Raw genomic sequence first — 22,070 nt, forward strand, 5'->3', positions numbered from 1 at the left:
GGGATTTGGGAGGTTGGGGGCTTCACTTTGCCCAGATCTCTCCTGCCTGCAGGTGTGGCTATCAATGATCTGCCTGCCCACGGCTCTTCATGTGTAACCCTGTTCTCTTTGGTCTCCCTTCCAGCAGCGATGCCGTCACCTGGGCAGACCCCGACCGCTGGAAGCCCCCCAAGGACGTAGGTGACCCCCAGGGCGTAGAGGCAGGGAAGAGCCTTGAACCGTGAGGGGCCGTTAACTCTAAGATGTCCTTGAGCAGCGGAGCTTCCGGAGGGAAAGGAATTGATGCGAACCCGGTTGAGACGTATGACAGTGGGGATGAGTGGGACATTGGTGTAGGGAATCTCATCATTGACCTGGACGCTGATTTGGAGAAGGATCAGCAGAAACTGGAAATGTCGGGCTCCAAGGAGGTGGGGCTCCCGGCACCCAACGCAGTGGCAACACTACCAGATAACATCAAGTTTGTGAGCCCAGTGCCAGGCCCGCAAGGCAAGGAGGGCAAATCAAAGTCGAAAAGGAGCAAGACTGGCAAGGACAGTGGGAAGCCGACCCCAGGATCCTCCCTGTTCACTGGCAGCGAGGGAGCTGGTGGCAAGAAGGAGGTTCAAGGACGCTCTGGGGATGGTGCGAACTCGGGTGGTTTGGTGCCTGCCGTCACCCCGAAGAGCTCAGAGAAGTCGGCCAAGGCGTCTCGCAGTGTGGCTGGCTCCAAGAAGGAGAAGGAGGGTGGCTCGTCCAAAAGCAAGAAGGAAAGGAGTGAGGGTGCAGGGGCTGCGGCAGAGAAGGAGCCCAGCGTGCTGCAGCCCCTGGCCCTGGCAGTGAGGGTGGGACAGTATGACGGGGGCCAGGGGACAGAGCCTGCTGCTGCTGAGCAGCTTGGGAGTATAGCTATTGACACGGGAGCTGCGCTCAATCCCTTGGGAGTAAAGTCAGAGCTGGAGGATGGAGAAAGTGAGTGCCGGCAGCTGAAAAAGGTGAAGTCAGAGAAGGTAAGAAAGGTGTTGGGGCATGGATGCCATTGCTGCTGCTCACGTGGTATTGCTGTGACATGGCATTGTGGGTGACAAGGGGGTGGGACTGTGTGTTTTGTACTGCTGGTTTGTACACTGATGTGTGGCTGGTGCCTCCTGGTTTTGGCGTTGGTGGTTTGACCATGTGATGTGCTGGTGTCTGGACATGGCAGTGGAGTGACACTGGTCAAGCCTGGCTTCTGGGAACCATGTTTGAGCAGATCACCTGCAGACGCTGTGCTCTGGGTACTATCCTGCTCTACCCTCTTGAGATTTGGTTTTCCTCAGCACTTTGGCTGTGCTGAATGGCTCCAGGCCTCCCTGGCCTCTATCATTCTGAAATCAAGGTGATGTCCTGGTGCTTTGCTACATCTCCCAAGGGGACACAAAGAGTCTGTGCTGTGCTCTGTGTACTGCTGGCTTCACCTTGTGTGTCAAGGCTCCCTTCAGCTCCCGAAGGAATTTATTTCTCTGCAGTTGCAGCATGTGCAGAGAAGGATCCCTTAGTGCAGAGAAGGAGCCATGTTAGTGGATGTGGGATCTACGTGGGCATGCGGGTGAGCACAAGGAGCAAGGCTGACAGGAGTCACTGCCTCTCTCCTGGGTCTGCCGGTGGTACATGGGCTCTGTCCCACTTGTGGTGGTGATCCAGGGCTGGTGAGTGGCTGTGGGTGATGTTTGACATGTCACTCCTGCTGACACGTGGCAGTGATACTGAGTTGGCCAAGCTGCTCTTCCAGGTCACCAGGGGCATGAAAAGCCGTGCCAATGGCAGATGGCCAACAGGGTGAGTGGCTGCCTGTCCATCTGGGTGGTGCTGGGCTCTGGGTGGCTGCTTGGCTGTGTCTGGACATGGCCATTTTTCAGGACTCTTCTTTGGTTTCTGAGCAATCACAGTGGCTGATGTGATTTCTGGTTCATATGGGGAAGACTTTGAGCATGTGGATGTCTATGCTTTCCTCCATGCCAGCTGCACAGGGACTGTTGCCAGTGTGTGTGCCTGTGAAGCCATGTGCGTGTCACACATGCATCACAAGTGCGTGTGTTCGGGTCGGCCTGGCCCTGTTGCCATCAACAGGCTGTCAGGAGAGTGGCTGGGGAGTATGAGAAGCAATGTCACCATGTTTGCAGCCCGAGGTTCCCTGGGAGGATTTCTGCTTTGGTCTGGGGATCACAATGTGGGCACTGGGATGGGTGGGGAGGGCACAGTGGCATTGGGAGAGGTGCTGAGACCAGAGATTTGTTGGGGAGGGGATGGTCAGCCATGGGATGGCTGTGGGACAAGGGCTGCTAAATAGGTTGGTGTTTCTGCTACTTGAGAGGAAGATTCCTGGGGCCGTGATTGAAGCCTGTAAAATTCAGGAGGGATGTGGAGACATCTTCTTCCTTTGTCTGTTCTGGCTGTGGAACCAAAGTGAATGAAACCAGGAAGAGCAGCAGATGATCTTTTGCATGATGGACTGGAATGCTGCTGCTAAAAGCTGTGGCTGCTGGAAGTCCGTGTATGATTTGGGGCACCTGGGTGGGTTTGTGGAGGAGAAACTCATCGGGGGATGTACAGGGCAATGCATTTTGGCTTGGGAAAAGTATAAGGAGGACAGAAGCTTGGGAATTGGTTTGGGAAATACCTCAACATGCTTGGCTGTTATGTTCTGTGTAGCCATCTGTGCTGGCTGCTGTGTCAGCCAGCACTGGAGCTGGCTGGACCTTGGGTCGTACTCTGCATGGCTTTGCTCTGTTGTTACTATTAAAGATTTATTTCTTTCACTGGTACAGCTGCAGAAACTCTTTACAGTTGGAGATACCAATGTGATGTATGGTGTTGGTGGACGAGAAACTCCACACACTTCGGTCGTGTGTGCTGGCACCTGGAAAACCCTCAGTGTCCTGGGCTCGTCCCCTGTGTGGGCAGCAGGGAGAGCTCAGAGCCCCTTCCAGGGCCTAAAGGGGCTCAAGGAGAGCTGGAGAGGGACTTGGGACAAGGAGTGCCAGGACATGGGGGAATGGCTTCCCACTTGCAGAAGAGAGGGTTAGATGGGATATTGGGAAGAAACACTGTCCTGTGAGGGTGGTGAGGCCCTGGCATGGGTTCCTCCTGAGTTGTGGCTGCCCCATCCCTGGAAGTGTTCCAGGCCATGTTGGACAGGGCTTGAAGCAAACTGGTGTAGTGGCAGGTGTCCCTGTCCATGGGAGGAGGTAGAAAAAGATGAGTTTTAAGGTCACTTCTAACCCAGATGATTCTATCTTCTCCATGCTGACAACTGGTGAGGATGGTTCTGCCATTTTACTTGTCCAGATTCAAGCATAACCCCCTTGGTGAAAGCTTAGGCTGGAGGGCTGATCCCTGTTTTGAGAAGGGATTTGATGTCTGGATCTGCAGGAACACGTGTCACTTAGGAGGAAGCATTGTCTGTGTTTCATCAGCCTCCTGGGCGCAGCTGGATGGCTTCCTTTGGGTCGGGAAAGCCGTGGGCGAGGAGAAGAAAGGTGTCTGCATGGTAAGGGGTGGGAAAGCAGTTTTGTGTCTTGAGGAAGAGAATGAGGCTGGGTGGATGCCTGGGGCAGGGTGGAGGACCAATGGGATGCAGCAGGGAATGTGGCGTTGGGCTCGTGAGCTGCAGAGATGTTCCAGAAACTGCATGTGGGGTCCAAAGGACAAGCCAAGAACAGAGGTGTGTGCTGGCTGTGGGAGGAAGGGCAGCTCCTGCAGGCAGTGCATCGAGAGGATTAAGGTGGCAGGTTCTTTCTGGCCTGGGGACAAACCCTGCCTGGGAAGCGAGAAACTTGCTCAGACTGAAACAGGAACAGCCACAGCGTGACTCAGCCCAACCTTTGGTCTCCGTCAGCTTGTCCTTTGCTTAACCCTGTATTGCTCCTGCTTCCGTTTCAGGCAGGGAAGCTGGTCTCCATCTGTGGATGAAGAAAGGGGAGACTGTCCCTCCACTGCTGAAGCCTGGGGTGGGTGACCTCCCTGGAGGTCAGACAAAAGAGATGTGTGCTGCAGCTGCCAGCCAGGAGGCTCTGTTGTACCTCTGTGGCTGGAATAACGAGCTCTTTAGCAGGGGGTATTTTTCCTTGATGAGGTGCTTCTATGCCCCAGCCAGCTCTTGCCCCAGCCAGCTCGCCCGACTTGCCTCTACTTCTGCTTTTGTGTTCTTCCAATATCTTGCTGTAGGACTTGGCAGCCATTGATTCCTTGTTGGGTGTAGGAAGGAGCTTTGCTTTGGATTTTGCCAGACACTTTTCCATGTCAGCTGTTGCTCCGTGGCTCTGTCCACAGGCAGGTTCACCCTTCACAGACATGTGTCACCCATGTCTGACACAGCAGTGATGGAGCCTGTGGACGTGGCCCTTGGGCTCCATGGGATGTTTTGCCACTCTGACCCCATGGCTCTGGTTGTTCCTTCCTGGGGTGAAGCCTCTGGAGCTGAATATCCCAAATATGCTTTCTTTTGGTGCAAATCTTGGCTGTGTCCTGGCTTGTTACGTGCTCTTCTCAAACCTGATGCCATCAGAGTGTTGGGGCACAGGCGATAACTTCTCCAGGGATGGGGCTGATCTTGATGAAGCCCACTGGTGGAAACCCTGCTGGAGACTTTCCAGGGTCTCTGGGAGGGGCTGAGCACCTCGAGATTTGGAGATTTGCCTTTGGCTGTGGTCAGTGCCTGGGCAAAAATATTTGCAGGGGCAACAGTGGGAGCTTAAAATACTTGCAGCAGGGAGAGAAAAGAGCTTGTGCTTGCGTACCCATGAGCATGGCGACCAGTGGCTGGGTCAGTCCCCGGGGATGGCTGGAGCTGAGTTGAGGTTTAGTTTGCTTTGCTTTGTGAGGACACTGGTGCTGGGAGGGAATGGCAGCTCTCGGTGAGCAGCCGAGCTCAGCAAAATGGCCGTGCAGGGAGGAGCGGCGCTGGTTTTGCCCCAGCAGCAGCCGCTGTGGTGTGGCCGGGCTGGGCTCGGGGCTGGTGGCTGAGCTGGCCCTTCCTCGGCACCCAGCACCCAGCACAGTGCCCACAGCGGCCCCCTGCAGCCGCTCCCAGCGCTCCGGGCCACGCTGGCCCAGCCGGGGATGTTGAGCATTAAACAAAAGAGCCTCCCAGCTCTTGGCTGCCGCTCCGGCTTTGTTTTGATTGAGAGGTTGTTCAGCAGGAGGAGGAGGGAGGGTTTTTTTTTTTCCCCCTTCTTTTCTGACTAGAGTCCAGATGTGATGCTGCTGCAGACAAGGGAAAGGCAAACAGAAGCCGCTGGAGACTCGGCTCTTCTGAAAAGGCTCTCTGGGTCACGGGTGCTGCGGTTTTGGGCAGCCAGGAGGGTGGATTCATCCGTGTCCCTCTGTGGGAGAGGGGGTGGAAGGCACCGGTGTATTTTTTTCTCCTGAATTTCTCTCTAGACACAGTGTGGTGATGCCCTGTGTGTGCTCAGAGCAGACATCCCTGCTGTGGGTGACCTGATGGAGAGAGGCTGTTGTAAGATGGGGGACACTGCAGTGTGTTCACACCAGAACTGGTGTGAAAATGCCCTTGTGGTTCTGTGGGAGGACAGTGTGGCAGCAGAGGGAGTGCTTGGGGTCAGGTGGCAGTGGAGACAGTGGCACCACACCAGTGGCAGCTGCAAAAAAAGAATAAAAAATATCTGTGCACTGTCCCTGCTGCTGCTGGCTTTGGTGTCACCTTTGTGGACCTTCTTGCCCTAATCCAGGGATGCAGAACTGTGTGGTGCCCACAGCCTCAGTGGGATATGGGATGGACCCCCAGGTGCCAGATGTCCTGTACCATTAATCCTTTACTTGGAGTGAAAACATGGTTGCCTTTTTTTAGCCGCTTTTCTGTTGCTGGGGGAAGGGATGAAGTTTGGTTCTGCATGCATGGCAAGGATTGGGGTGAGGGATTCCTGTGTGACTCCAGCTTGAAGAGGTGAGATCTTCCAGTCCCTCTGCTGGGTCCAAGCCCAACAGGAGGTGGCCACAGATGCTCTTGGGAACATCTCTTGGTGTGGGGGAGAACCAGGAAGAGATGTTGGGGGTGGTCCCAGCCTTGTGCTTTGAAGATGTGCTTGGGATTTTGACTGGTGGTGGGGTTCCTTGTCTTGGGGCCAGAGTTTGGGAGGAGAAACTCCCAGTGGAGCTGTTTTAGTGAAAACAGTTGTTGCTTTACAGCCCCTCCAAAGCTGGCTTTGGAGCTGGTGTTCACCCTGTGCTTTGTTTTCCTCAGGGATTTTAGGGCATGTGGGAAGCCCAGTGCTTGGGTAGGGACATGCTCATGCCCAAAACCCTGGGGAGAAGTTGCTTCCCAGCCTTTGCTCTGCAGGGCTCGTTCCTTTCTGGGGAATGGCAGCCAACGTGACAGGGGCAGCTCAGGGAGGTGCCAGGGGTGTGCAGGCAGCTACCGGCTTCTGCCTGATCCTCTCGCCGTGGTTCTTTTTCTCCAGCCATGCTGGAATGGGCTGCCTCCAGAGCTGCTGACAGAGCTGTGTTGGGAGTCCTTGGGAATGACACCACTCGTTTCCTTATTGTTCCCGGCTCCGCCGCCCAGAGCCTTCTGCTCTAGGAACAAGGCAAGAAGGGGGCACGCAGCCAACATGTGTCAAGAGCTACAAAGGAGGAAATTGGCCTCGTTCACTTCAAACCATGGGGTTAGTGCTGGAGTTTTGGCTCCTGCTGAGAGGTTATTTATATGTGGGCTTTCTTTTATAACCACTGGATGTAGCAGGCTGGGAGTTCCAGCTGATCCCACCTCTGAAGGCTTTACAAAGGGAAAATTGCATCTCTCCCTGGTTGCTTTCCCAGATGGCAATGCTAGGAAGGACTAAAAGGCTGAGTTAGCTTTGATGCCTGACCCATCAGCGTTGCTGTATCCCAGTGAATTGGATGTCATGCCGAAACATGGCCCAGTCTCCACCAGAATGGACAGCAGGATATGTGGCTTCCTGTCAAGGACATGGTGGTAGGAAATGGAGCAGCACTGGGAAAGAAGAGAAGAACCCTCCCCGCTCCTGAGGCGTGAGAATGGAATGACACCGTGGTAACAAAGGGGCTGATAGAGGGGGGACAGAGGAGGAACAGCCCCTTCTCGGCTTTCTTGGTGCCAGGGACCTGCCAATCTGCTCCCCCAGTGCTTTGATGAGAGATTTTGGTGGGAAGGCTGGTGGGATCCTGCAGACTCATGGAGCTGATTCCTCCCTTGTGAGCAATGGCAGCTGCTGGAGATGGGTCAGATTTTGAGGCTAACTGGCTCTGGTAGACTCTGTGGTGTTTTTTTGCTTTGCTTCCAGGCTGGCTGCTCATTAGCCTAATGACCCCAGTTACCCAGCACCATTTATCTGCCGAGGGAGATTTCTTTAAAGGAAGATTTTTGCCTCTGGAGCGCTGTGCAACCCTGAAGGCTTCAAAACCCAGTGAGCTGCTCCTGCAGCCCTGCCGGGAAGCTGATGCAGGGGGAGTGTGCCAGGAATAACCCGCTAATGAGCAAAGCTGCTTCTCCACCCGGCAGCCAGGGAGGCCACAGGAAAGGGCAGCAGAGCACAGGCTGCCTGCATTTCCCCTCCTATGCTTTTAAAGGCTGCTTGGTTGGGGATTCACTGCCTTTTCCCTGTTTTCTGCAGGCATGACACCTGTGCCACTGCTTTCACAGTGCTGCATTTCTCTGCTGCTGCTCTGGAGGATGCTTTGGGCTAGAGCTGTGAAATCCATCTTCCCTGTGAATCCTTACCCTGGAGTTGTGTTGGGAAAGAGGGCACTTAAATCCCCAGAGCTGAAGGTGGGCAGGAGAAAAGGAAGTAGTGATTGCTGTGGACTTTCTGGGGTGGTTTTGTGTCATTCCTACTTCGTGGTGATCGATGCCTGGAGCTTGAGTGCTCAATGGGTGCAAGAGGAGTCACCCCAGGGCTCGGAGCTGTTGAGCATCAGCTGGGAGAGCAGCCCAGGGCTGGGAAGCAACTGCTGGGCTCTGGAATGATTTAATGCCACCAGCAGCCTGATGATACATTGTATTTGGTGACAACATCTGCTCGAGATATTCCTGTCCCTGTTACTCATTCCTGCCCACGGACCAGATCAGGGAGCTGATCTGATGTAAATAAATGTGCTCAGGGTTTTCTGGGGTGAGCTCAGGTTATGGGCTGGCATGGATGGGTGAGCTGGCATGGATGGAACATGGGCAAGTGGTGGTGGCATCTGGGGCTGGAGATGGGGCCTTTGCTGGGGCCATGCTGTGGTGTAAAGGTTTTAGTGGCTCACTCGTCTCTCACAGGGCTCACAGTAACTTCGGCAAGCTCTGCTCAACCCAGTAAAGCATGTGGTGCCTGTGCTCCCCATCCCTCCTCCTCCTGTGCCCCCAGCCTTGCCAGCTGAATGGTGCCAGCTCCATCCCCGTGTTCTGTGGACAGATATTTCCCTTTGCAGGAAGCTGCTACGACGGAGCTTTTGTACGGTGTGCTGACGGCATGTACTCCCATCTGCTGACTTTTCCCCTGTCCTTGACACTGAAGTGGCTTTACAACTTGTTATCTAGATTCTTCAAAATACTGTCTGGCCCTCATTCACTTGGGATGTCTTGGAATGTGTTGTGATGAATATTGTGGAGAGCATGCCTGCTCTGCAGGCCTGAGCTGGAATTCTGGTTGGGATGTGGATGTGGAGGTCACCATCTTTTGGTGAGGGGATGGAATGTGATAAAGCTCAAAAGTGGATCTTGTCTAGTGCTGAGGGAGTAAGAGAACCCCCTGGGCTGCCCTCCCTTAATGCAAATGCTGGGACCTGTGTGTCTCAGTTTCCCTGTCCACTGCATGGATTGGCTGCTCCTGTTAGGCTTGAGCATGGGCTTTGCTGGGCAGAGCACAAGACTGCTCTGCATAGAGAAGATGCCATTGCAGCTACAAATCCTGTGGTTGTGGCACTGTGGTTTTGGTTTTTTTTCCAAGCCAGAAGGTAATTTCATTCCGGGAAGCTCACTGTCTCCCCCAGTTAGCCATGGAAATGCAGTGTTGTGATATTTTCCCCAGGTACTATGCAAACAAACACCGTTCCCAGACTTCCCTCCCTCTCTCCACCCATCGGGGTTCAGGTACACTGCCTCCCACACTGGGAATGGCTCTCTCATCTGGTCAACAGATAGCTGTGGCATGTTCTGGAGTCAACTGCATGCCATATGGCTGGTGGTCACCATCCTAGCGGAGAGACTGCAGTGTCCATGTGGTCCCACACCAGACATGGTGCATGCTGGTGCTGCCCTGCCAGCTTGGGATCCTGACCTGCCTTCCCTGGTGGGACACCAAGCCCCAGGTCTGCACTTCTGTGTCCCTCTGACCCACCATGGTGTAAAGAATGGATGCCCCTTGGCAAGAAGGAAACAAAGAAAGGGTTCACTTAAAGGGTGGTGAGGCATTGGAACAGGCTGCCCAAGGAAGTGCTGGAATCACCATCCCTGGAAGTGTTTGAAAAATGTGTGGATGTGGCACGTGGGGTTTGGTGGTGAGCATGGTGGCACTGGTGGGCTAGAGGTCCAGCCACTGGAGGTCTACCTCAGCCTTTATGAATCTATGAAGGCTGCAGCCAAGTTCTGGGAATCAAATGGCTAAGAGAGGCTTGGAAAAACAGGAGAGCACTGGGTCTGGGCTCTGTGTGCTCAGAGGCCAGGGGAAACTGCATAACAAGGCTGAAAGGGATGGCTGGGCACCTCTTTGAGCAGCTCTTTGAGGTGGTGACAAAGTCATCAAGCAGAGCTGTCCCGTGCTGGAGAAGCCTCTCATGCCCAGGTGGGAGCACTGGATCTCTGGGGTGTCTAGTACACAGAGAGAGGTTTCAGGGTTTCCAGGGCTGTTTGCTGTTCTGTGGCTTGGAGGGGAGGAAGGTGACTGTGTCTATGTATCATGGACCTGGTTTGCTGACAGGAAGGTTTCTTTCTTTGCTCAGCATTAACATTTCAAGGTGCCGGAACTCTTCGGGCATTAGTGTTTTATGGTCTCACAGGCTGGCTGTTAATGCTCTGCTTTGTGGGTAGGGTGATGGAGCTGGAGGGGCTGAGTGGTGAATGGCCCTTTGAAGGAAACCAGCCTTTTGGTCAAACCCCTATGGCCACGAGCAGAGCTGCCAGGACTGGGGGAAGAGTCAAAGCCCCTTGGTAGTGGGTATAGCCAGGTGGTTTAGCACTCAGGCTGGGTCAGAATCTTGCATACAAAAAGCCAAGGTTGCATGTGAAACCATGCCCGAATGTGACCACATATGCCATGGTTTGCCAGATCACTGCCTGGCTTGAGGAAGAGCCATGTCCCAGGAAAAGGCCCTGCTTTACAGGGGCTCACAGCCTGTGCTCCCCCCTGCTGCTTCCTCCAGACCAAGAAAACAGGAGCTGTTGGTGTTCCCTGTTATAGATCCCTCAATGGTAGCTTGGACCAGCATGTGTCCTGTCCATGTCGTCTCTTAGTAGGATCAGTGTCTTCCTGTTCCCCCAGGAGCCATTAGGAGGTTCATGGCATTAAAAAATGGAAGTGTTGGGGTTTTCAGGCCCAACATTACTCATCAATAATGCCTTGGCTGTGGCAGGAGCAGCTCCCTGTGTAGGGCCCTGCAAAGGAGACGACACAGCAGAGAGGGCAGCAGCACATCTGGTTCTGTTTTTTCTTGTATGAGCAGAGGCTGTTTTGGGGCTCCCTTGCATGACCCCTGTACAGTGCTCTTGGTGTGCTTGAGCCCCCAGACCAAATGCATCTGCCTTCCTGCGGGGAAGGAGCTCCCCTCAGCCACTCTTGGCTGGGAGGACAGGAGTTATCTTCATGGCGAGCTGATGGCCTCCGGCCTTTGGCCACAGGAGCAAGAGCAACTAGACTTGCAGGTGCCAGTTGTTTCTGGGCAAGAAATCAATGGAGGTTTCATCCTCCAGGCCACCAAAGCAGACAGATTTTTCTAGGCAAAGAGGGGATCCGGTTTGGTGCAGATCTCAAGCCATGAGCCTGTGATGAGAGGTTGCCTTCTCTTCTGAAGCCACCATCATGAACCAGAGCATGTTGAGTAGGGGTGAGAGACTGGAGTAAATTGGATGTTTTTGGCCGTGGAGATGTGTTACAGTGCAGTGCTTTACTCCTTACCCACTGCTCCACTGTTGTGTGTTACCCAAACGCCTTTGGGAATGTTCCTTCCTGGCTTTCCTGTTTCAAACATGACACTGAAGCAGCACCCAGTGAGGTGCCTCAGCAGCTTCTGTCAGCAGATCATTCTCAGCCTCCTGGCAGTGAGTGAGGCCATTAAAACCCAGTCTCCTCTGGGAGCTGATGGTCTGATAGGGGAGATGGAAGGAGCATTGCTTTCAATTTCCCATTGATCCTAATGAGCTGATGTGGGAGACTCAGATGGCTTGGCTGTGTTGGGGGCTGTTACCTCCAGCACTCAGAGCTGCTCTCAGGTCTGCTTTGCTTCTCAGTTCTAGGAAATGGAATAAAGAGAAAACCACTTAGGAGGATTTTAATCAGAACTTGGCAGAAGAACTTAAGGAAACCCAAGAAATCTTCTGACAAGCGTGCTTCATGCTGAGATTGCCAATGAATGGGAAGGGCAAAGACAGGGCCTTGGCTCAGGTGGGTTGGGTTTCTGCTGGCTTGTTTAATGGGATGCCATTAGCATTCCTGCCCTCCCTGGCTGGGATGGGAGGGAGAAAATAAGCCTTCTTCAATATGCTGGAGACTTGTCAGCTGGAATTGAGGCTGAGTCCTCTGGGAGTAGATGATGAAAGTCATCCCAGACCTGCTGGAGATGGCCAGCATGGTTCAGGAGGAGGAGATGGTATAATTTTTACTTATAGTGGCCTTGGAGTTTGAGAGAATCTTGTGGTATGGTTGGATTTCTTCAAGAGGTTGATCTTGGCAGGCTGGAGAAGTGGGTCTGTGTGAACCTCATGAAGTTCAGCAAGGCCAAGTACGAGGTCCTGCCCCTGGGCTGGGGCCATCCCTAGCACAAACACAGCCTGTGTGGAGAACAGAATGAGCAAAACCCTGGAGGGAGGGCCTGGGGATACTGGTGGGTGACAAATTGGATGTAACCTGGCGATGTTTGCTTGTAGCCCAGAAAGCCAACCTGAGCTGCATCCAGAGGAGTGGATCTGGCAGGTGGAGGGAGGGGGCTCTGCCCCTCTCAGGTGATACCCCACCGGCAAAGCTGCCTCCAGTCTGGAGGTCCAACATCAGAAGCTGCCTGAGTGAGCCCAGAGAATGTCATGAAGATGCTCTGAGAGTTGGAGCTCCTTTGCTCTGGAGCCAGGCTGGGAGGACTGGGGGTGCTCACCTGGAGAAGAGAAGGATCCAGGGAGAGCTCAGAGCCCCTTGGAGTGCCTAAAGGGGCTCCAGGAGAGCTGGGGAGGGACTTTTGACAAGGGCCTGGAGTGCAAGGACAAGGGGAAATGGCTTCCCACTGCCAGAGGGCAGGGTTAGTTGGGATATTGGGAAGAAATTGTTTCCTGTGAGGGTGGGAAGGCCCTGGCACAGGTTTCGTCAAGAAGATGTAGCTGCATCATCCCTGGACATGTTCCAGGCCAGGTTGGATGGGGATTGGAGCAACCTGGGATAGGGGCAGGTGTTCCTGCCCATGGCAGGGGATTGGAAAGAGATGAGCTTGAAAATCCTTTCCATCCCAAACTGGTCTGTGATTCAGTGGTGCTGAGCTGTTGCTGGTGAGTGCTGTTGGGAGTGAGAAATGCTGCCATGAGATTCAGAGCCCTTGTGGATGATGTTTCAAACTAAGACGTGTGAGGTGTAGACAAACCTGTTGTTATGATGGGAGATTTCATCAGCTCTCCAGATCCTCACTTAGAGCTGATGGCAAGTTTCCCATAACATCATCTTAGCCCAGGTTTCTTGGCTCAGCTATAACTCCTTTTGTAAATTGTTATTTAGGAATATTTGATTAAAAGTCCATGAAGTGGTATGAGTAGCTTGACCATTTAGGGGCAGGAGAGTTTCAAGAACAGTTCTTGCATGTGGGTAACACAAACCCAGCTTTTGTTTTCTGATTCCTGGGGAGGGGAGCATGTAGTTCTGTTTTATGAGTGTGGGCCTGGCATTGCTGAACAGAAACGGCCCCAAGTTGTGTTTATTTGTAAAGGGCTCTTCAAGACTGCCTTGTACCACAGCTTTTTGTTTTATTGATGTTCCAGCATCTGGACTGTTTTCCTAAACGTGCTTTCATCCAAGGAGAGATTAAGGGAGTGAGAACTGTTCTGATAAAGCTGCCAAAAATAATCTTTGCTTGAGACTAAGTACCACTCTTGGGACTTTGTCTTGTAAAACAATTTGTGGGTGAGCACAAAGAACTGTCCTAGGAAGCCCCGAATGCTCCAGATCGTTGTTCCTGCTGGGGGTTGGAGGAGGACTGTACATTTTCCACAAGAGTGTTTGAATTTGTCACGTGCTGCCTGAGGTGTTCTAATAGCAGTCAGGGAAGTTTTGGGACTTTGTGGCTGAGGTGATTGAGTCCCTAAGAGGAGAGATCTGCATGCAGTGTGTTCGGATTGATGGGAACACTGATGATGCACACATCCATTTTTCCTCACACCCCACAATGGATTGCTCATGGATGGGTTGTCATCTCCTGTGACAAGCTGATGTAATGAAGGTGATAGCTGATATAGCTTTAGGTGTTGAGGATGTGATGGTGGCAGTGTGATACAGATAATCTGGGAGGTTCTGTGTGAAGACCCATCTGAAAGTAGGTTGGTGCCACATTGGAGCAGTTTGGCTCTCAGCACCTGGGAGATGCCAAGCTCAGCAGAGCACAGCAGCCTTAATGCTGCCCCCTTTGTCATTCTCCTTCTGGCAGTGTTTTTGCTAATAATCATGTGTTTGTATGCTGTGACTTTGTTTGACAACTTGTGCAGTTACAGGAAACTGAACTTCTTCCTTGATGAGATATGTAGGTATATGTGGCATGTGTTCTCCAAACTTGTGTGGCCCTGAAGCAAAATATGGTTTGGATGCCATCTGCTTCCTAAAGGGCAGAGTTGGAACTGCTGGAGGAAGTTTAACATACTTCTATGGGCTGAATGTTGCCCCATGCCTCTCCCAAAGGACCTGAGATTAGCTGCTCTGGGTCAGTTTGGTTAATTCACAATTAACAAGGCACTGTTAAAAACATACTCATAGGAGGGCTCTTCATAGGAGGACTTTTCTCTGAGACTCTTTGCTAGTGTTTTGTGTATCCCACCTGGGAATCACACCATGGCTTGTGAGCAGATGATTGAATTCATGACCCATTGAATATCCTGAGTTGGAAATAACCCACAAGAATCATCAAGTCCAACTCCTGGTAGGCTTGACTCCATAAACAGTTACGATATTAACTTAGAGGAGATAGTGTTGGTGGGACAGTGTTCCTACTCAGGGATTTCTTGTGGATCTAGAAACAGGAACTCTGGAAAGCACCATCAGAAAGCATAATCAAAAACCACCTTGGTGTCTTTGCCTGCAGAGCTCCTCAAATTCCCAGGATGGCTGAACACATCCGTGCTGGCTGGGAGCCGTTCTGGCTCCTGCCTGGGGTCAGGGTGCAGGGTGGGGGGCCTGGCTCTGGAGACTCACTGAAGGGCTCCAGCTGGCTTGTGACCCAATGAGGCTGAAAACAGCCGCTCTTCCATCTGGGCCAAGAATTTGTAGGGGTTTAATCACCCTGTCTGGGCATTGGGTTGGCATGCATTTCTAGTGTCAGATTTACTGCTCTTGGCCCCCGAATGCCCAGTGCATCTTGCTTTTATGGGACCAAAACTAACATCTCAGCATAGTTAGACTTTATTAGTATTTTTTTGAATGTCCAACATTGCAAGTCTTCAGCTTGTTTCTTATGGTGAGCTGGTTGTACTGTGTGTGCTTTTGAGTGAAGTGTGCCCAATTTGGTGAAAGTTTTGGTCTTCTCTCTTACTCAGGTCTTCTCTGCACAGGGGAAAGGAGTCTTTTATGTGGGTGTATTTTCTGTGGCCAGGGCTCTGCATTCCTTCCTGAGCCATGTGTAGCCTGGTAGTGTTTTAGTGGGAAGAAACTAATGGCTGAAGCAGCTGCCTGGGCTTCACCTTGCAGAGGAGATGGTTTGGGGAGCGTAGGGATGGAGAGGGGTACTGCCTTGGGCTTGAGGTTTGATCCAAAGTTTCATCCCTGAATCACTGCAGGATGTGGAATGTTGGCGTATAGATGTGAGTGCACTTCCTGGAGAAGTTGGAAGGTGTCACTGCCCATGGCAGGGGTTTGGAGCTGGATGAGCTTTAAGGTCCCCTCCAACCCAAACTTATTTTGTGGTTCTATAGGCTAAGTTTGGCTCTGGCAGGTGATCATTTCAGATCAGAGATGTCCTTCTCTGCACGTCTTTGCCCCAGCATTGCCTGTCTTCTTGTTGCTGACAGCTTCAGTGTCTTTGCTGTTCCCTTCCGTTGTCCTGGTGCGAGAAGCAAGAAAGCTGGAGGAACCAGGCTTGGTTCCATCTTAGCGTCTCATACACTCACAGGCTGGTTTGGGTTGGAAGGGTCTTTTAAACTCACCTCATTTCACCCTCTGCTGTGGGCTGGGATGTCTTCCACTAAACCAGATTGCTCCAAGCCCTGTCCAGCCTGACCTCGGATGGGGCAGACACAACTTCTTTGGACACTCTTCACCCAGGCAAAAGGTGTTTTCCTCCACCTGTGTCCTTTGAAAGTCTGTCTCCTGGATGACAGGCTGGGATGTGAGGTCCTGCTGTCCAGGAGAAGGTGACAGCCATGCTCCTCTGCTTAATGGCTCCTGCCTGGAGAAGGGAGCAGAATACATGGTGATGGGAGGTGGAACTGGGGGATTGTTCTACTGTGGGATCTCTTGTATTGCCATTGTCCTGAACCACTTTCAGCCCAGCCAGGATCCAGGACCAAGCTCTCTGGACACAGCTGGTATTTGGTGATGATCTCTTGGAAGATGGAAGATCTCAGAGGAGAGCTTCCTTACAGGTTTGTGTTCAGCCTCCTTGTGCAGTCATTGGAGCTTTGCTGCTCCCCCAGGAGGTGTCCTGCCTGCTCCTGGCCACCCCTTCCCACATCAGTGCTCAAGGGTTTGTGCAGCCATGTGGGGAATTGGGTCAGGGACATGATCCAATTAAAAGCTGTGCTGAGCGACATCAAAAGCAGGTTTTAACCAGGCAGTTTCCTGACAGTCCACAAATGCCAGTGTTAGGAAAAGAGGGCTTTGGACCACAATAGGAATAAACAGCCATGGGTGGATTGTGGTGGGATGGTTTCTTCTGGTGGTGCTGGTCCATGAAGGCTTGGTGTGTTGGTAGGCAACCATAGGGACAACAAACCTGACTCCCACTTGGATTCTTCTTGTTGGTGAGTCTTTGTTCTCTTCCCAGGGAGCCCAGTCTCACTCTCTTGTGTCTGTTTCGTGGCTGCCATCGCTCATGGAGAGCCTCTCATCAGACGTTTCTCAGACTCCTTCTCTTCAAGGGTGCAGCCAAGGGCTGTGGTCGCCGGGGAAAGACTGGAATTGCACCGCACCCATGCCCATCCTCACTGCCTGGGGCGAGGGGGGGTTGCCTTCAGTAATCCTGACTAATCCTTTAATCTGTATCAACACTGATAGGTATTAAAGCAGCAGATAAGGTTCAGACCGTGGCTTGGAGCTCAGCGATATCCCCACCCTCTTCCAGCTAAATCTGGGCTGATTGTGCTTTCTCTTAAGGGGACCATGCTTGTTTGCTGAGCAGCTGCACTGGGTTGAGAGGGTGGATTAGCTGTTCCCAGCTGGAACATGCCCTTGTTGCTGGGCTCCAGCTTGCCAGACGAGTCCATTGATCTGTCTGTGTGTGTTTGTGGTAACCAGCATCCTGTGCTTTCTGGAGCAAACCCCTCCAGGTTTGTGTTCCTCTGCCAGTCTGCAGCATATCTGTAGCCTCCTGCTTTTTATCTGTGTTACTCACCTGGGTATAAGCCTTATTCAGTTGTAGATACTTCACGGAGTTCTTAAGCAGCAACACGAAGCTTTCCTGAAGCAACCAGTGCTGCGGATCTGCGGCTCCTTGCTGCCCGCTGCTCACAGCGGGATTTCCCTCCTCCCCCACCTCTAGAGCAGGACTCCCACCTCCTAGCCTTTCACACTCTCTTCTTTTTGGGCACCTTTCCTCCTCATGGCTGAGGTCTGTGATGTTCTCACTTGTATGGCTTCTGGGCACCTCCAGTTACCCCAATGATCCAGTGCTGTGAAGGCAGGACTCCAGAGCTGGCTGTCCCGTGTTTGGTGGGCACCAAGCCAAGGTTCTTAATGCTCCCAGTCGAGTTCACTGTGCAAAACAAACTGTCTCTATTGTTTTTGCTGCTGTAGGCTCATCTGCCCTTTCCCTGTCCTCTTCCAGTTTCTCCCCTTGCTTGTGGGATTGCTCCGAGCTTGCCACCGGTTCCCTCATCAGCAAAGCCATGGTTAATCCTTCCCATAAATCCTTTAAGCTGTCAGCAAACAACCCCCTTCTTAAAATTCTAACACGCAAGCTCGGCTGGGACAGAGCCTGGCTCACAACCCCAAGGTTTCATTTTTGTTCCCAGATTATCACCTCCAGTCCTCCTTGGTCCCAGTTTTGGCTGGCACTGCAGGCTTCTCACCATGGCTGTGGAGCATTGGATAGCTGATGCATGAGTGTGGCCTTCCTTGATGTATCTGAGGTGTAAAGACATTCAGGTTCTGGATTACCTAATGAGGTGTTCCAGGTGTGTCAGATGGTTTGAAGTCACAGGTTCCTTAGATTCCATGTGGAATCTCCTCTGAGGAGCCATCTGTCCTGGGGGACAGAGTGTGTTGGTCCTGTTTGTTGTCTACATGAGTTCAACATGCAGCTGATGGGGGCAAAATGGGCTAAAAAATAAGAGTAAAGCTTTTTTGTGGTCATGCTTACCTCTCTGCATCCAAACTCTTACATCTTTGCTGTTTTTCTCTCAGACATGACTGTCTCTTTCAGGTTTGTTTATTCAGGTTTGTTTATTTTGTTTATTGCAAAAACACAAGGTTGGGTCACTGTTTTGGGCTGTATTTAGGTTAGGTTAGGATTAGGTTAGGAGCTTCAGGTGTTGTACTTCTTTTGGGGGATCTCTGAATATCCCTTCCTTCGAAAGTTGACATCCTCCAAGGCATTTGGCAGAATCAAGAGAACAAAAAACTGGTTTCTCAAAGTCTCAAGCCCCACTTGAGTTTCTCTCCTGTGAAATTTGCTTTCCCCCTTAAAACTCCTGATGAAATACAGTTTGGAATTTATGGGATTCTCATTACAGGACTGTCATACAAGAACCACAAACCTTTTTCCACTGCTGATCCCAGAGGGAGGAAAGGCTCTGAGACTCCCTGAGGAATATTGAATGGCATCTTGCTGCCGAGTGGCTGCATCTGGGGATTACTCAGTGAAACAGAAGGAAGGGGAAAAAAGGTTAATGCAGTGTTGGCAGCCGGCAGCTTCAGAAGCTCGTGTCCTTCAGGCTGCCGTGATTCAGCTCTGTGACTTGAGTGCAGGTGGTTCTTAGCTTATCCCTCAGGTCTGCCAGAGCAAAAAGGATTTGGAGGAAATACCATATTAAATCTAAATTTCTGAAAAATTGATTCCTTAAAATTGATTTTTTGGGAAAAAAAGTGCTTTTGTCAGCAGGGGCTAATTGTAAAAGACACATGGCTTGTGCACGCGGCCCTGTGAGCACCCTCTTTGCACAGGCTGGTTTCCTGTCAGGATTCATGGAGCAGCCAGCTCCATCCCGATGGCTGTAACACGGGGAAAACCCTAGGGCTGAGTTTGGGGTGAGTGGAGGTGGGAGAACACCCACGGGCAGCTGCCAGGCAACTGTAGAGCTGCTCCCATGAGCGCTGCTCCTGCTGCCATTGTGCTTTCCAGGAGCTCCAGCGAGGGGCAGCCTCCGGGCATTGCATGCTTTCTTGCAGCCTGGTGTGCTTGATCGCCTACCACCGGCAAGCACAGGCCTGAGCAAAAGCCAGTCACCTGGATCTACAGGGTTTTATTTATTATTTTTTTTGCAAACAAACTGGGCAATCTGTGCTTGGCTGTTGGCACTGCATCCTGCAGCATATGACAGATAATCGGCCTGGCTGCTGGCCCACGGAGGAGGTGAGGCTCCTATCGATGTGTGACCTGGGAAGGCACATCAGCTTCATAAATCACTGCCTGCTGCTGCCGTGCCTTGCGCCACTCTTGAGCATCTTGGCAGGTTCAATATCTGCAGCGGGGCTCTGGATGGCTCCTCACCGCTGGGTGAGCACACAGTCAGTGTCTGTGCAGGACAAGGAGGCAGGGCAGGCTTCTGTCCAGTCCCCTTGCCGCCTTTAATATCATTCCTCAGACAGAGAAAACAGCTTGGATAAACTGCTGTCTTGCTGTTTTCCTTGTGCTGGGGAGCATGGCTCCTTATGGACACCAGGACTCCTGCCCAGTCCTACTGATAATGGCCTAAGTCTTTAAAAGCCAAGGACTGGTGCTAAAGGGTGAGTTTTCTGGGTTTCGAGTGCTAGTGCTCAGTCATGAAGTGTTAAACTTACCCATGTCTCCACTGCTCTGCTGTCTCATTACCACACTGTCCTGGGAGCAGCCACATGCTGGGAACGAGGTCTGTGCTGTTGAGCCTTTTTCTAGAAGTGGTGAAATCATCCTTTGAGGGTGCCAAACAGCCCATTCTGGAGGTATCCTCAGAGAGACGTCACTGCTGCCAGCACCCTGCTCCAGCCAGCAGCCTTCTGGCATGGAGTGCCTCATGCCTCTCCTCTAGGCACACCTGAATTCACCAGTCCAGTTCCTTGGATTTTTGGGGTTTACTCATGAACAGAAGGAGGACTTGGGATCTGGCCAAGGGCTTTGTTAGACCCATGCTTGGGATTACTGGTACTGACTTTTGGGGTGCTTGAGATTGTAGGTAGTAGGGGGAATGAATCCCCTAATCTCAGTACAGGCTTGTTAATGATCCAAAAGCTATTTTCCATTGTGAGTTTAGTGCCCAGGGTACTGAGCCTTTTGAGCGCTGGCAGTCCTGGCACTCGCTAAACAGAGCAAAAAATTGCCATAGTGTGTTATTCCAACAGCGGGAGGAGAGGTGAGCAGAGCTGAGAGGGGAGGCTGCCTCTGCCCAGCTTTACCAATCCGGAGCAGGCTGGGTTGCTAGCAGGACAAAGAGCAGGGTTAGGTGAGACTGCTGCGAGCCATTGGTGGACTATTCCCATGGATGCTTTCCTCATTTGTCTGCCTCCCTTTCAAAGCTGAATTTTCCAGCTGGGGATCAGCCCGGCATCTCCTTGATTTCCCCTTCCTGGAACATTTTTTATCCAGCTTTTGGTGCTCCCGTGTTGAGGTTTTTTCTTAAGCTATGCTTCCGGTGGCTAAAGAATGCAGCAAAGGTGATCACGGATCCTGGTGCTTGGTTTACTCCTTTTTGACAGCAGCACTTTGCTGGCATCCTAGCACCTTGCCTTTTCCAGGTTGTGTTTGAGGAGCTGTGATCTCTAGGATCAAGCCATGGAGGCTTTGCGGGATGACATTTCCTGGGAATGAGTCGGTGGTTGGGACAGGCAGGGATTATGACAGGGACTGGGCTCTGCTTTAGGTGGGAGTGACATTGCAGACCAGAGCTCCAGGATGGGGGTGGGAGGCTCTGTCTCCAGTCCCTGTTTGCCCTTGGCATGAGCACTTGCCTGGCTTTTGGCTCTTGGGAAGCAAGTGGAAAGGTTTGTGGCTGTGGAGGGGTTGGAGATCTCTGATATTGGGGCTGAGATAACTGGTTAAGGGAGTTCAGGGCTTAAAGCACAAAACAAGGCATGGTAGTGATCTGGATACAGAACAAGAGATGCTCCAGGAGTGGGATGCGGCTCTTGAGGCCGCTGCAGCTGTGAAATAGTGCCCTTCTGCTTAGGGAAGGAGTAAATGGTTCCCTTTCCTTGCTGCACCCCTTTTTTTCTCCCACTGCCCTGTTCCTGCTCCTCTTCCTCCGTGCCGTTAATTGCTTAGGGTTTGCTGATGCAATTAAAACCAGATGTGTCTGCAGCCATGGTGCTTGCCTCCTTTCTCCAAGGTATTCCTCTGCCTGCTTGTGAGAGCTGCTGACTCAAGGAAGGGCAGGTCTCCACATTGGCTGCCTCATGCCCATGGCAGTGGTTCCCAGAGAATGGAGGTGGCTAAGGCAGGACTGTCGCAGGGCTGTCTCTCTGAGCCTGAGGAGGTGACTAGCTGACTCCTAGCACTCCCAAGGATATGAACAGGCTGGAGCAGGGACTGCCTGCCTTCCTGCAGCTGATGTGTAACGGTGATAGCTGCCAGGCTGAGGTGCTGATGACTGATGGGCAGGACATCTTTCCGGGCTGGGGGTCATTTGCGCGGCAGCTAAAGCCAGCTGAGCGATGAATTATGGTCTCTGGGCTTTCAAGGGAAGAGAGTGACAGTCACGGACCATGGGAAATGCTCAGCTAAAGGGACGGGACCCGGGCTCAGCAGTGTTTGAGGATGGCAGCTGTGGAGGCTGCTGGCACAGAGGGCAGAGAGGGCACTTGCTCTGCTCTGGATGGGAAGGGAAGTTGCTGATGTGATGGAGAAAGGCTTTCTCCCTCTGCCAGGCTGCCTCCCTGTTTCTCCCTGCCTGTGTAGTACTGCCCAAAGCAGTGTCCTCAGCATGACTCCAGCTGCGTGCCAGCTCTGTCTCTTCACTTGCTCTTCTGGGATGTCAGTGCTTCTCCACCAGCACTGACCCTTGGCTTTGGTGTGTCCCCTTGGCTTTTCCCATGCTTATTTGTTCCTTATTTGCGTAGCTACTGTTACCATATCAAGGAATGTTCTTCAGGTCCCCTTCTTCATCCTGCCCCTTGGTGTTCCTCCATGTGGAGGGAGTGGTTTCCAGGCTTTTTACTAAGTTTCAGCTCTTCGGTCCCAGCCCCAGGTCCTTTCCTGGTGCCCAGGAAGCTTTTCTCAAGCTTTCATCCCTGCAGCCATTAACTTCATTCTCTGAGACACTGCCTTTCAAATGCCACTGTTTGGTTTTAGTCTCCATGGCCAAGAAGCATCTCTGGGATGTGCTGTATCAGCTGTGCCCCTGCCCTTTACCA

The 22,070-nt window shown here is 52.3% G+C and overlaps 1 protein-coding gene across 2 annotated transcripts in view; it reads left to right on the plus strand.

Annotated features, from left to right (window-relative positions):
- Positions 1-242: 242 nt before the first annotated feature.
- Positions 243-22,070, plus strand: part of ZNF609 (zinc finger protein 609) — a 49,899-nt gene continuing 28,071 nt past the window's right edge. For both annotated transcript variants that reach the window (XM_058846497.1, XM_058846498.1), the window contains exon 1: positions 243-989. In XM_058846497.1, the coding sequence (XP_058702480.1) occupies positions 243-989 (747 nt within the window). The remainder of the gene's footprint in view (positions 990-22,070) is intronic.

This window comes from Poecile atricapillus, chromosome 11 (assembly GCF_030490865.1).
Source record: "Poecile atricapillus isolate bPoeAtr1 chromosome 11, bPoeAtr1.hap1, whole genome shotgun sequence".
In the NCBI taxonomy this organism is placed as follows: Eukaryota; Metazoa; Chordata; class Aves; order Passeriformes; family Paridae; genus Poecile; species Poecile atricapillus.